At 54.2% G+C, this 12,926-nt stretch overlaps 7 protein-coding genes across 10 annotated transcripts; 4 read left to right on the top strand and 3 right to left on the bottom strand.

Moving 5' to 3' along the window:
• Nucleotides 1-165: 165 nt before the first annotated feature.
• Nucleotides 166-3,912, top strand: KVP18_004452 (uncharacterized protein; the record flags this gene model as incomplete). The annotated part of the gene is made up of 1 exon (XM_067957086.1): nucleotides 166-3,912. The coding sequence occupies one exon, from the start codon at nucleotides 166-168 to the stop codon at nucleotides 3,910-3,912; it is 3,747 nt and encodes a 1,248-aa protein (XP_067807110.1).
• Nucleotides 3,913-3,927: 15 nt separating this feature from the next.
• KVP18_004447 (uncharacterized protein) lies at nucleotides 3,928-5,721 on the bottom strand (the record flags this gene model as incomplete). 2 transcript variants are annotated; one of them, XM_067957075.1, is made up of 3 exons in its annotated part: nucleotides 3,928-4,541; nucleotides 4,739-5,662; nucleotides 5,691-5,721. In XM_067957075.1, the coding sequence occupies 3 exons, from the start codon at nucleotides 5,719-5,721 to the stop codon at nucleotides 3,928-3,930; spliced, it is 1,569 nt and encodes a 522-aa protein (XP_067807104.1). The 2 variants fall into 2 exon arrangements, with proteins under 2 accessions (XP_067807104.1, XP_067807105.1); XM_067957076.1 differs by lacking the exon at nucleotides 5,691-5,721 and having other exon boundaries at nucleotides 3,928-4,583; nucleotides 4,739-5,546.
• Nucleotides 5,722-5,848: 127 nt separating this feature from the next.
• KVP18_004451 (uncharacterized protein) lies at nucleotides 5,849-6,520 on the top strand (the record flags this gene model as incomplete). Its single annotated transcript, XM_067957080.1, has 1 exon — nucleotides 5,849-6,520. One exon carries the CDS (start codon nucleotides 5,849-5,851, stop codon nucleotides 6,518-6,520), a length of 672 nt encoding a protein of 223 aa, XP_067807109.1.
• Nucleotides 6,521-6,531: 11 nt separating this feature from the next.
• Nucleotides 6,532-8,817, bottom strand: KVP18_004450 (uncharacterized protein; the record flags this gene model as incomplete). The annotated part of the gene is made up of 1 exon (XM_067957079.1): nucleotides 6,532-8,817. One exon carries the CDS (start codon nucleotides 8,815-8,817, stop codon nucleotides 6,532-6,534), a length of 2,286 nt encoding a protein of 761 aa, XP_067807108.1.
• A 370-nt stretch (nucleotides 8,818-9,187) lies between these two features.
• On the top strand, nucleotides 9,188-11,041 carry KVP18_004449 (uncharacterized protein; the record flags this gene model as incomplete). Its single annotated transcript, XM_067957078.1, has 1 exon — nucleotides 9,188-11,041. The coding sequence occupies one exon, from the start codon at nucleotides 9,188-9,190 to the stop codon at nucleotides 11,039-11,041; it is 1,854 nt and encodes a 617-aa protein (XP_067807107.1).
• Nucleotides 11,042-11,254: 213 nt separating this feature from the next.
• On the bottom strand, nucleotides 11,255-11,950 carry KVP18_004448 (uncharacterized protein; the record flags this gene model as incomplete). The annotated part of the gene is made up of 1 exon (XM_067957077.1): nucleotides 11,255-11,950. The coding sequence occupies one exon, from the start codon at nucleotides 11,948-11,950 to the stop codon at nucleotides 11,255-11,257; it is 696 nt and encodes a 231-aa protein (XP_067807106.1).
• Nucleotides 11,951-12,013: 63 nt separating this feature from the next.
• On the top strand, nucleotides 12,014-12,863 carry KVP18_004446 (uncharacterized protein; the record flags this gene model as incomplete). Of its 3 annotated transcripts, XM_067957073.1 has the most annotated exons (2): nucleotides 12,014-12,506; nucleotides 12,535-12,863. In XM_067957073.1, 2 exons carry the CDS (start codon nucleotides 12,014-12,016, stop codon nucleotides 12,861-12,863), a joined length of 822 nt encoding a protein of 273 aa, XP_067807102.1. The 3 variants fall into 3 exon arrangements, with proteins under 3 accessions (XP_067807102.1, XP_067807103.1, XP_067807101.1); XM_067957074.1 differs by lacking the exon at nucleotides 12,535-12,863 and having other exon boundaries at nucleotides 12,014-12,529; XM_067957072.1 differs by lacking the exon at nucleotides 12,014-12,506 and having other exon boundaries at nucleotides 12,618-12,863.
• Between the last annotated feature and the right edge of the window lie 63 nt (nucleotides 12,864-12,926).

Here is a 12,926-nt window from a genome sequence, read left to right as displayed (position 1 = left end):
TCACCTCCGACAACTACGACGACTCTGAGGAACGGATCACAGGCGGCCGTAACGGTTACGGGGCTAAGTTAACGTGGGCGACAGGCCGGATTTTAATGCAGAAACATCTTTTCTGAACGTTTCACAGTGGAGTGTGGGGATAGCCAACGTGGGCGGAGGTTCTCTATGACCTGGAGGAAGAACATGACAAAAACGGAGGAACCGACAGTATCTTCTTACTCTGGGAAGGACTTCGTCAAGGTGACGTTCAAGCCCCAGCTGTCCCATTTCCACATCCGCGAGATCCCGGCTGGCATGTTTAAGCTTTTTGAAAAACGCGTCCTGGATCTCGCTGGGACCTGTGGGATTCCAAACGTCTGGTTGAACGGTGCTAAAGTGCCGGTAAAGAACTTCAAGTCGTATGTGGAGTTGTACTTTCCTGATAAGGGCTCTCAGAAGACGAGTTCTCCGAGCGATTCCGACTTTGAGGACGAGAACAAGAAACCGGACGGTGCTCATATGCTCATCCACGAGAAGATGTCCCGGTGGGAGATGGTCTGCGGCCAGTCGGAATCTGGGCAGTTCCAGCAGGTGTCATTCGTCAACTCGATTTGTACCTCGAAGGGCGGCCAGCACGTAAATCACGTAGTGGACCCTTTAGTCCAGGCGATACTGGACAAGGTACGAACCAAAAACAAGAAAGGAATGGATATCAAGCCTGCGCATGTCAAGAACCACCTCTGGATGTTTGTCAACTGCCAGATTGTCAATCCCACCTTCGACAGTCAGACCAAGGACACCATGACCCTGAAGCCGTCTCTCTTTGGCTCCTGCTGCCAGCTCTCTGCGCGTACAGTGAACCAGGTACTCGGCAGCTCCGTTGTCGAGACGGTGTTGCTCTGGGCCGCCCAGAAGGAGGCGGTTGATCTGCAACGGAAGCTGAAGGCGGCCAATACAGGACGGCAGAGCCAGATCTCCGTGCCTAAGCTTGACGACGCCCTACTCGCGGGCACCAAACGCAGTCATGAGTGCACTTTGATTGTAACCGAGGGGGATTCGGCCAAGACAAGTTGCCTAGCGGGATTGTCTGTCGTCGGCAAGGATAAGTTCGGGGTTTTCCCTCTGAGAGGTAAACTGCTGAACGTGCGAGATGCCAGCCACAACCAGCTGCTGGCTAACGAGGAGATCCAAAACCTCATGACCATTATGGGCTTGTCGGTCAAGGACGAGGACAAAATGGACGTCAAAGGCCTTCGTTACGGAGCTATCATGATTATGACTGATCAGGATTTCGACGGCAGCCACATCAAGGGGCTGATCATAAACTTCATCCACCGATTTTGGCCTCGATTGATGCGCGTTGACGGGTTCGTCTCACAGTTTGTTACACCCATTGTAAAGGTAACACACAAGACGCAGAAGAGTCGTGGTGAGGCCTTCTTCACTCTAAAGGAGTACCAGGAGTGGCTAAACCGCAACGACGGCGGCAAGAACTGGACCATCAAGTACTACAAGGGTCTTGGCACGTCCACTGACAAGGAGTTTAAGAACTACTTCGCCGCCATCGACACGCACAAGATGACGTTTGAGTACGTCGGCTCCGCTGACGGAGAGGCCATTGATATGGCGTTCAACAGCAAACGTGTGGAAGATCGCAAAGCGTGGATGATGGGTCACTGCGATGGAGACGTGCTCGATCACTCTCAGTGCATCATCTCTTATCAGGAGTTCGTCAACAAAGAGCTGGTGCAATTCTCGAAGTACGACGTGCAGAGATCGATTCCGTCGGTCCTTGACGGATTTAAGCCAGGGCAAAGGAAGGTTCTGTTCGGCGTTCTGAAGAAGTCGAAAGGGTCGTCAGCCGAGTTCAAGGTGGCCCAATTGTCAGGCTACGTGGCCGAGCACTCCGCTTACCACCACGGTGAGGTGTCAATCCAGCAAACGATCATCAACATGGCGCAAAAATTCGTCGGAACCAACAACATCAATGTTCTGGAGCCGTGCGGGCAATTCGGATCTCGGAGCTTTGGTGGAAAAGACGCCAGCGCCGCAAGGTACATATTCACCAAGCTCAGCCGCATCACACCCAAGATTTACCACCCCGATGACGAGCCTATTCTTAACCGTTGCTATGAAGATGGGCAAGCCATCGAGCCTCATTTCTACATGCCTGTTATCCCAATGAGCCTTGTGAACGGCGCTGATGGAATAGGCACTGGGTGGTCTACATTCGTTCCGAACTACAACCCGCGTGACATCATCAGCAATCTGCGACTGTGGCTGAAGGACAAGGCTATGTACCCGATGAAACCCTTCTACAGAAAGTTCAAGGGCACTGTTGAGATGCAGCCGAAGGGCACTGGCTTTGACTTCATCGGTCTGTACGAGGTGCTGCACACAGGCGGCGAAGAGAGCCCAGACGGGGAGGTTGTCCTGCGAGTTACAGAGCTTCCTCCACGGATTTGGACTGAAGATTACAAGAAGATGTTGGAGGAAATGCGGAAGGAGTCGGACTGTCCTGACCCGGTACCGGCAGCTAAAGCCAAAGCAAAGACGAAGGCCAAGGCCAAAGCCAAGGTGAAGGCGAAAGCGAAAGCCACTGCTCACCGCAAGAGTCTTGGCATCGTATCGTTTTTAGATGCATCCTCTCATGAGGACATCCGTTTTGATATCACCATGACCAGGTCGCAGTTCGAGAAGGCCAGCGTGATGGGGCTGGAGAAGGTGTTCAAACTCCGGAAGTCCTTCGCTGTGTCCAATATGACACTCTTCGACCGTGACGGGAAGATCCAGAGGTACGCCACCGAACTGGACATTCTACGGGAATTTGCGAAGGCTCGGATGGAGTTCTACCACCGACGCAAGGCCTACTTGCTGATCTCTTTGGACAAGGACTTGGAGGAAATGAGTAACCGCGCACGCTTCATCAAAATGGTCGTAGACGGAGAACTGGTGATCAGCCGAAAGAAGAAACAAGTGCTCATAGACGAGCTGCACCGACTGGGATTCACTCCCCACAGCCGCATCATTGCCAAGTTCAAGAAGGCTTACAATGACATTTTGGGTGTTTCTGTCCCAGTCGAAGAGGAGTCCTCTGACGAGGAGGACGCTTCGCAGGATATGAGAACTGGCGACTTTAACTACCTACTTTCCATGGCTCTCTGGAACCTAACATACGAGAAGGTAGAGGAGATCCTAAAAGAGACTGAAAAGAAGCAAGCCCAGCTGTCTGCCACAAGATCGACGGAGGCTAGTGACATGTGGGAGGAGGATCTAATGTCTCTGGAGACGATGCTGGACCGGCTGGAGGCGGAGGACGACGAACAGAGAGAAGACGACCGAAAACTGAGGAAGATACACCGGCTTTCCGTGCTACAGGCAAAAAAGGGCCCTAAACGGCGACCCAAGGCCAAGGCGGGCAGGAAGCCCAGACAACAAGTGGAGGCATCGGCATCAGGTGTCACCAGCGGCATCACATCTCTGCTAACCTCCAACGCCCCGTCACGGACTGCGTCGAAGCCAACCTCTCCCAAGTATGGACTATTCGACCGCGTACGCCAGGGACAGACGCGCCCTGCACTCCACGTCGACGACCTGCTTGGAATGCTTTCAGACTCGTCCGAGTCGAGACCAACAGCCAAGCAGAGCAGTCTACTGTCCTTCACCAAAAGCTCTGGACGACCCACCTCATCTGTGCCAACCTTGTCCAAACCCAGCTCAAGATCTGCGAACTCAGAGTCGCCTCCGGTCAAAAGGCCGGGGCATCCGATATCGAAGCCCTCAAAGAAGGTCCGCAGAGTGGTTGAGTCCGATAATGCTCCCTCTGAGGCTCCAGAATCTGATAATGCTTCCTCTGAGGCTCCAGAATCCGATAAAGCTTCCTCTGAGTCTTCCGAGTTCTCTGACTCAGATTCCCTTTTTGATTCCGATTAATGTTTGTCGTTTAACTCAGAAGTACCGCGCACACAGACCTTCGGCTCCCGTCTCGAAGTAGGTTGAGATGGGCACCGCCATTTGTCGGGAAAACACGCCTAGACACCCTAGCAAACTGCCGCCGATGTAGGACGAAAACTGGCGAGTAACCCAATCCTCGCTGGCAATAACTCTCCAGGTATTGGGCACGTTTATCGTAGACTCGATGGCCTGCAGCACGACCTCCGGCGACGCAGAGTGGTTGTAGACCGTTCGCCACTTCCGACAGCCCTTGATGGCACCAGGTGGCAACGCCGAGGGTTGCAGGCCGGAGAAGACGTCTTCCTCTCCGTCATCGGCAGCTCGGTGTTGGTAGGCGCTCACGAAGCTCAGGAGGGAAGGCACGAAACCCGGCACCATCGACGCCCCTCCGCACACCAACACGCGCGATGCACTGGCCGCCTTGTCCGCTTGGGAGAGGCTGCCGACAGTGCTCCACACCAAGTCATCTGCGCCACAGACGTCGCCAAAGTCCTGGAGCCAAGGATACTCCTCAGTCCAGTTACTCGGAACGAAGTGCAAAGTGGGCAAGGCCTGACACATGTCTGCGTCGAACGAGATCTCGCTACCATCAGGTAGCTGGTAGCTCTCTGCGAATTTTGAAGCGCCGCCGTAGGTTGGAGGGAAGAAGGCTGGAAGTCGTCAGAGCGGAATATTGAAATCACTGTTCGCACCGTTACTGGGCAACGGCGAAGACCGCGCCCCCTTATACTGCGGTTGGTATTCCCCTTGCTGGCATCGTGAAGGCACGGAACCGAGCGTGGGGCACGCATCATAGTCAACTTACCTGGCCCTAAGTCGTCTTCCACAATGGGGGGGGCAAATGCAAGTCGGGAAGCTACCAGACCCTCACATACTGTCTTCATAGACCAGCGAGCGTAGGAAGGCGTTACGAGAGGCAACGGAATCGTGCCGTCGGGTGTGTACCTGTAGAGCGGCGGAAGGGCGGAGGTAGTGCCGCCAGGCCACAACTCCACGGCGTCGTTCTCCTGTTGTATATGCTCTAGCGTTGCTCGGCACATCAGATCGCCCCCCATAGCGGAGGTGCGTACCGAGTGAGGCGTTACGTAGCCTTCCACGACAGCACAGGAGCTGCTATGGCTAGCGCCCACATCCAGACATACTCCAGACACATAGGCCGCAGCATACATGGACAGGCTGGCTCTCTTCTGGAGGAAGAGTGCCGGGGACGCGCACCCCTCATACAGTAGTTCGACCATCCGATGTCGGAAACCAGCGTCGTGCTCCGTAGGCTCCGGCACCACCACCGGAGGCGTGTCCGGCCTTTCGGCGCCGAGCACTTCGTCAACCAGGAGAAGGATGCCGTCAAGATCAAGATCGTGCGTCTTCGTCGCATGGTCATAGGTGCATAGCTCCACCAGATCAGTCTTGTCGATTTTCGTCAGTGGATCTAAAGGGAAAAACCCTGCTGATCTAACCCAGTTCTGGCTTGCACTACCACGACCACCATCGCAGAGGAGGCTGACAGCTGAGGGACAGTGCTTGAGCATGCTTCGGTGGGTGGGCGAGATGCCGAGTGTGGATAGCTTGCGCACATGCTGATTGCTCCTCGAGTCAAATTCGCCTATCAGCATCTCTTGACCTTCACGTGAACCTGCTGGCAGGCCGTAGGCGGAAGGGTGAAACAGCTGCGGCGCATCCGAACCTGCCTGCCCAATCTTCACTGAGTGGGTGCCGACATCCAGAATTACTGCATGTCTCACATGTCACAGCCTCACTCGGAGTTGAATTGGTCGCAGCGACCTTCATCCGTCTGCCCTACAACTTAAGATCAATTGTCTTATTATGCTCGAGATCGTCTCGACTGCCTTTGGGATGCGTCTGTGGTCACTGAAACGTTCTGATATGGCGTCACACGAAAATAGCAGTTCTTATCATGGACGGTCTTGAGTCACTCTTCAGCCAGCAGGAGTATCAGGACCTCACTGTGCACTTCTCAGGTCTTGCCGTCTCGTCGGAGAACAGGTCGGCATTCGATGAGGTGGTCGATGATCCCGTCTCTTTCACTGTCAGATGCAGTCGGGCAGCTTCCACCGACTTCGACAAGACCGGCTTGGTCGTGTGGCCTGCGTCGGAGCGCCTGGCCCGCCTTCTCTTGGAGGATTATGGTCATCTGCTGGCGGATAAGAGAGTACTGGAGCTGGGGTGCGGCGCTGGCTTGGTGGCCCTGGTAGCGTCTCGCTTTGCAAGTTCTGTCATGGCTACAGACGGAGACGGCCAGGTGGTGCAGATGGCTCGTGGTATGCCGAACAAACCTCCAAACCTGGACTTCGAGGTGTACGAGTGGGGGGGCTTCCTTGGTGAGTCTTTTGACGTCATTGTCGGAGCCGACGTGGCTCACTGGCCTCACGCGGTGTCTGGTCTGATCACTACAATAAAATCCTACCTCCGTCCCCAGGGAGTATGTTTCTTGAGCGGCACAAACCGCGGCTCGAACCAGCTTCAATTTGTACGGAACAGCCTCACTGCTGCAGGGCTCTCACTTACCCCAGTTGCTTCCAAGAGTTCTTCATGTGATGACTACATATGGAAGGTGTGTCATGTTTAGTATCAAAACGATCACCATGTTTCCACGTAACAACTACTGGCCCACGCATTGTCGCCATCCGCATCCCAGGCCGTCTCGTGGCCGGCATCCCAGGTATCGGCCTTCTTGTTGCCGGCATCAAAGTCGTGTTGGCTCGCAGTGTTGCCACCTTCACCCCATGCGCCAACGCCTTCATCCCATCCACTGGCGTTGTCGCCTTGACCTCCACTCCATGCATCGGTCCACGTATCAATGTTGCCGCCTTGACCTCCAGTCCATGCGCCGCCGACGCCTTGACCATCATTGCCACTAGTGCCATGCTCGTCGGTGAACCCTTGCTGTCGGAAGACGTCCAGGCCTTCGTCCTTCTGGAAGTCGTATTCGGGTATGATTGCTTTGTAGAGCTCTTCCTCCTCCTGCTTCTCTCTCTCTATTTCCTCATCGATGTTTGCCATGTTGGCGTCGTTTTCGCCACGAAGGATATCTGGGATGGCCTCTCGCTGCCCACACCTAATCATGAGCTTGCATATGTCGAACCCGATGTTGGCGACGTCAGAGGGAAGCATGAACGAATGCACCTCACCCGCGTTCTCCTCGCCCAGACGGCCTGACCTCCCAGCGCGATGAACGTACTTGTCGTCGCTGTTCGGAAAGTCAATGTTGACCACATAGTCCATCGTCGGAATATGAATGCCGCGGTGAAGGAGGTCAGTGCACACTAGTACGCCGCCCGACTGTTTGAACTTCCCCACAATTCGGCGGCGCTCGTCCCAGTCCTGTTCGCCCTGGATGAACTCAACGTTGTTGATGCTCGAAAGGTAACCCCCATCGCGCAGATAAGTCAGGTTAGCCCTGATGTTGACGAAGGCCATTATCTTGCAATCCTCCTTCCGCGGATCAGTGTCTCTGATCTCCTGAATCAATTTGGGAAGTTCGGTTTGGTAGACAGCTTCCTGATCCTCATGAAGGTGGAAAACGTGTTTCCTTTGACGTACGATTTCAGTGCTGTCAGAACCCACGTCAACGTGCAAACACCTGTTGCCTCCAAGTTTCTGCGCTTCGTTGATAACCTTCTGTGGGAACGTAGCAGAAAACAACCCGAGTACTCGTCGGTCCGGACAGTGCAGATTCACCGTTCGCACGATATCAATGAAGTCTCGGCTGTCCAGCAGGTCATCGAATTCGTCAAGAATAACTGTGTCACAGCTGCGAAGTCGTAGAGACCCCCTGTTAACCATGTCGATCAGCCTGCCAGGCGTGCACACCGCCATATCGCCCTCGACGAACCTGCGATCTCGATCCCCAACGCGTTCATAAGTGTAGACAGCCTCTTCCCCACCAATGACCTTCGCCACGTTGAACTGCTCGGCCGCTTCGGCGGTCTCTCCAACGGTGAAATTCCTCAAGGTCTCTGCGACGTCGAAAATTTGCATCGCCAGTTCCCTAGTGGGAACAACGACGAAGGCGTACATCTCAGGCCACAGCCTCTTCTCACTCTCCGCTGCTTTGCGGGTTCGGCGACAGGCGAGAGCCCGAGTCAGACAAGGTACCAAATAGGACAGGGTTTTCCCCGTACCTGTAGGGGCGATGGCGAAGATACTGCGGCCCTGAAGCAGCGCCGGAATGACAATGCGTTGGATCGGAGATGGATCCCAGGCTTTGTCAGACAGGTACGCAGTTACAAAGCGAGGCACCACGCCCTCCAACTCGCTAAAGCCGCTGATAGGCTTTGGAGGGTCATCCCCTCGATGAAGGACAATGCCATCGCGGTAGAGGACGGCGCGGGCGTCACCCAACACGGTTTCTCTGTCGGGCCAACAGTTAAGGGGTTCGAACTCTGAGACGTTTCCATTTTCCAGCTTCCTCATTCGGAGCTGGAGAGCTTTGCGCCCCGCAATTTGGATCATCTCTCGCATGTCAGGGCGCTCGGGGATCTGGGGAACAGGGACTTCTGCAACTGGTTCTTCCACGGTTGCACGTGCACTTTGCGGCAGGGGACTTGGTTGGCGCTCGGGGCTGTCAACAGAGCTAGAAGAAGACATATGTCGTTTCTTATTTTTCTTTGACTTGCTCTTCTTCTTGCGTCTGCGTTCAACCGAAGAGTCCTCCGTGCTATCCTTGTAGCGGCGCCGGTGCCGGTCTCGTCGACGCTCGGGGAAGGAGCTGTCAGACGTCTCACGCGCGTGCTTACTTCTGCGTTTGCGTAGAGAGGTTTCTTGACTTTCAGACGAGAATTGCTTATTCAGTCGACTTTTGCGCGATTTGCCCTCTCCCTTTAGACTACCGTCTCGTCCATGCTTGCTACGATCTCTTGGCATCGAACAATCAATAATTACATATTATTTCGATTTCTACCCACACGATACAGGTGTGCTGCGGCCTTGTAACGGGTCACATTAATTATCATAGATCAAAACTAACACCGGCACATCAATGGTGCCGCAATTTGAGGACTTGCCGAAGCTTTTTTTCCACAAGCTTGTGATGTGTTTTTCAAGCTTCTCTGCGGGGAGGGGGCCGAGTCATGTTTATTTTTCTACCGGCAAAAGAAATCGGTACACGAGATGCGAGGTGCTGTCGTTACTCCGTCGTTCCTCCAAGACTCTGAACTACAAGCTTCGAGACGTGCCATGCTACTTGTGTCGGACATGGGCGCCTGAACATGTGGACCCCTGGTTTTGGAAGAGCATGTACGCGTCAATTGACAGCGTGGACACCTTCGCTCACGTTTCCATGCACCGGTGGCCACGTTTTCAGAAGGTGGTTGTCGAGGACGTCCAGGTGTTCAGGGAGCGTCCGGAGCTGTTCACGGAGGTGGTGGGCGTCCGCGTTCACGATTCCTTTGATGAAATGCTGGATCCAGGTGATTTGCCAAAAAGCGTCCGCGATGTGGACTTCGGACAGCACTACTCGCGGCCACTCCGCGAAGGCGTGCTTCCACCTGGTGTACGGTCAGTGAAGTTCGGCGACTACTGGGACACAGAGCTGGACGACGTCCACTTTCCTGTGACCGTTACGAGCTTATTAATCGGGCAGAAGTTCGACCTTGGGCTGAAAAACCTTCCCAAGCGCCTGACAAGATTCTACTGCAGCGCGAAAAGCAACACCACCCCATTAGAACCGGGCGTTTTCCCCGAGACCCTGCTAGACCTGGCCCTACCCGGCCCGGGTGCCGGATCGCTGCTCAGAGGTGTGATTCCTAGTGGAGTCAAGCGGTTGATGTTAGGCCGAGGGTACAATTCTCCGCTGAAGGTCGGAGTTCTACCATTAGGCCTTCGGCGTCTCGATCTGTCTCAGGAGTTTAACAGACCTATAGATGCAGGAGTGTTGCCTGATCGACTGCAGGTTCTCTATTTCGGCCACTCGTTCAATCAAAAAGTGGGTCTCGACGTTCTACCATCGGATTTGCGGAGACTCCGATTCGGTGACGCCTACAATCAGAAACTCCCGGTGCTCCCCAGCGGTTTGCGGGTGCTGCGTCTGTGCGGGAGCTTTGATCAGGCCATAGCGCCTGGCGTGCTGCCCGCCTCCCTCCGAGTGCTGCAGATACGCAACGCGAACCTGTGTCGTGACTTGCCCTTGGGCGCCTACCCAAGCCAGTTGCGGGAGCTGGAGCTGAGTGACGAATTCAACGGCGCACTTCAAAAACTCCCAAGCACGGTTAAGAAACTGTATTTCGGCCGCGGAACCGCCAGGCGAGAACGAGGGTACATGCGTATCTTGACAGGTCCGCTACCTTCTGGCGTGGTGGATTTGTGCTTTGGCTCTTACTTCAACCAATCCCTCGGCGATTTCCAATTCCCCACCTCTATCTCTCGAGTGCGCCTCAGGTCTACATTCGACAAACCGATACGAGTGGGTGATCTCCCGCCATGCCTTCGCTACCTCTCCTTGGGAGACAGCTTCAATCAATCACTGGAGGTTGGAGTCTTCCCAGCAACTCTGGCCATTCTTCAATTCGGTGACGACTTCGACAAGGGCATACCCGACGGCCTGCTGCCCTCGAGCCTACGAGAGCTACGAATGCCGTGGAAGTGGAACCGGCCCCTGAAGAGAGGCACACTCCCCAACTCTATCACAAAATTGGTATTCGGCAACGACTTCGACCAACCGTTGAGCCGGGAGACGCTACCCGAATCGCTCCTGGAACTGGAACTGGGTGACCACTTCAACAACACTTTGGGAGAGCTGCCCTGTCGACTTCACACGTTGCGGCTTGGCGAGTACTTCGACAGAAAGGTCCCCCTAGGCACCTTCCCTCCATCTCTCTGGGCGCTCGAGTTCGGTAAGAGGTTCAACAGCTGCCTTTACCCTGGCGTCTTCAGGTCGGGGCTGGGGTCCCTAACCTTCGGTTGTTTCTTCAACCGAGCCATTCTCCCCGGACTATTACCTCCCACTCTCCGCAAGCTAAAACTTGGAATGAACTTTCGTCAACAGGTGGAAGACCTGCCGGAATCGCTGCGAATCATCGACGTCGACGTGGACTACCGCATCGAGATTGCCGACCTGCCGCCGCAATGTCTAATCTTCAGATCAGCGTAAGCCTTTTCGCCTGACACATCTCACGGCTTCCCAGCAATAGCATGTGGCATTAACATTTTTTCCAGTAGAGAACAACCTCAACCATCTTTTCAGGAGTTCTGGCGCGACCAGAATCTAGTGAGACAACACACTACCTTAAGCACATTCGATGGACTCGAGTCTTAAGCACATTCGATGGACTCGAGTAGATCGTACCGAGAACTACTATGTGATTCAAAAATCAAATCGCTCTTCCATTTTGCTCCTGACCATAGCCGCAAGCTTTTCGCCCTGGCGGTCCTCAGCGATGTCACTTTTGACGACGCCCAGGTGATCCAGCCACAGCTCGAACGACTCGGGTGTGACGTTGTCACCGCCCCAGGCATGAGGACCCATCACTTGATTCTGGCATGTGCCGTCCTTGTAGATAATCAACGTGGGGCAATTGGCGTCCGGGAACTTCGGGATGACGTCAGACGAAATTCCTTTGCAAAACTTAACCTGCCCGAATTTTCTGGCCACCACTGGCAATATTTCGTTCAGCAGCCTGCAGACATCCACACTATCCTGGTATAGGTGAAGAACGACGTAGCAACTATGCTTCTTGCTCACATCCGTGACCTCCTGCACGAAGTCCGTTTTTCCCACGTGCGAAACGGAGCCAAATTTGTACGCGGACTGACGCGCCTTCAATTCTACCAATCGCTTGCGCCGTAGCGCCAGCAGATCATCTTCCTCGATTTCGTCTTCCTTCTCGCTGAGATCGGCCAGTGTCAAATGTGCGTGCTTGTCAACGGTCTCCATAACATCCAGCATATCCTGTTGAAGCTGCTGCTCAGTTTTGACCTCCTCGGGCTTGGCGTAGTTGCCAAATTTGACCTGGAGGTCGTCCCACTCTGTGCCGATGTTAGTTGGGTTGGTCGTCGACATAAATAGAACTAATCAAGGAGCGCTATTTTTTGCCGGTGATGAGAATCATCCACAACGCCTCAGATGACCCCGTTCTTTCGCGTGAGTGCCGATGTGGCGGTCGTATCAGCGCTCACTTTAGTCTTGGATGTGCAGGACGTCATAGCTCACATATTTGAGGAATCGTACTTCTGTTCTGAATTACAGAGACTTACACGGCCAGGCACGGAAGCGTTCTTGGAGGCGTTGGCTGCTCTGAACATTGAGGTAGTGCTCTTCACAGTCGATCAGCATGAGGTGTTTGAAGAGTACTTGGACACCATCGACCAGCAGGGCATCATAGAGCAGTGCGTTTCAAAACGGATGACTTCGCAACGGCACGTGACTATTGCCGGTCAAGACACTTCAATTGCGTTTCGAGACGTCAGCATCTTTAATCGAATCCAGATTCTAAAGCTGGAAACCGTTCCAGAGATCGCGGCAGTCCAACCTCTGAACTCGTTGACAATTCCAGCCTTCCGAGGCTTCGAGTTTGTTTTCGACCTCACACTGATGCAGCTCGTGTGCTGGCTGGAGTGTGAGATAACTGTCGTGATCTGATCCAGTCGTGAAGTCGTACCGACTGCCCGTCAGCCATTTTCTGACGTTCTACAAGAAGGAAGTCGAGACGTCGTTACTGTACGCGCGCATGGATGAGCTGGACCTGACCCAATGCCTGTTGCCGTTCAGTGTGGGCCCTGTAGGTCTGGCGATTGCCAAAGAGATGCTTCCTGCCGAAGTCTACACAACGTATGTGGAAGCTCAGAAGAGATCCCTGCCTCTAGTCACGGACAAAGGTTTTGATATGAAGCACACAGACACGACCACTGGCGGGCTCGAGTCGAATGAATCCTTCCTCATGCATTTTGACTTGAAGGACTCGGTCAGGCGCTAAGCCTGAGGGAGTCCCTGCAGCAGTTCTCGGTTGATTGCCTCGTTTATGGGGTGCTGGAACTTC

The sequence above is a fragment of a genome (assembly GCF_019968955.1).
Source record: "MAG: Porospora cf. gigantea A chromosome Unknown PgA_NODE_654_length_12926_cov_320.711, whole genome shotgun sequence".
Lineage (NCBI taxonomy): Eukaryota > Apicomplexa > Conoidasida > Eugregarinorida > Porosporidae > Porospora > Porospora cf. gigantea A.
The sequence above is the reverse complement of the archived record's forward strand: the minus strand, read 5'-3'. Positions and strand labels throughout refer to the sequence as shown.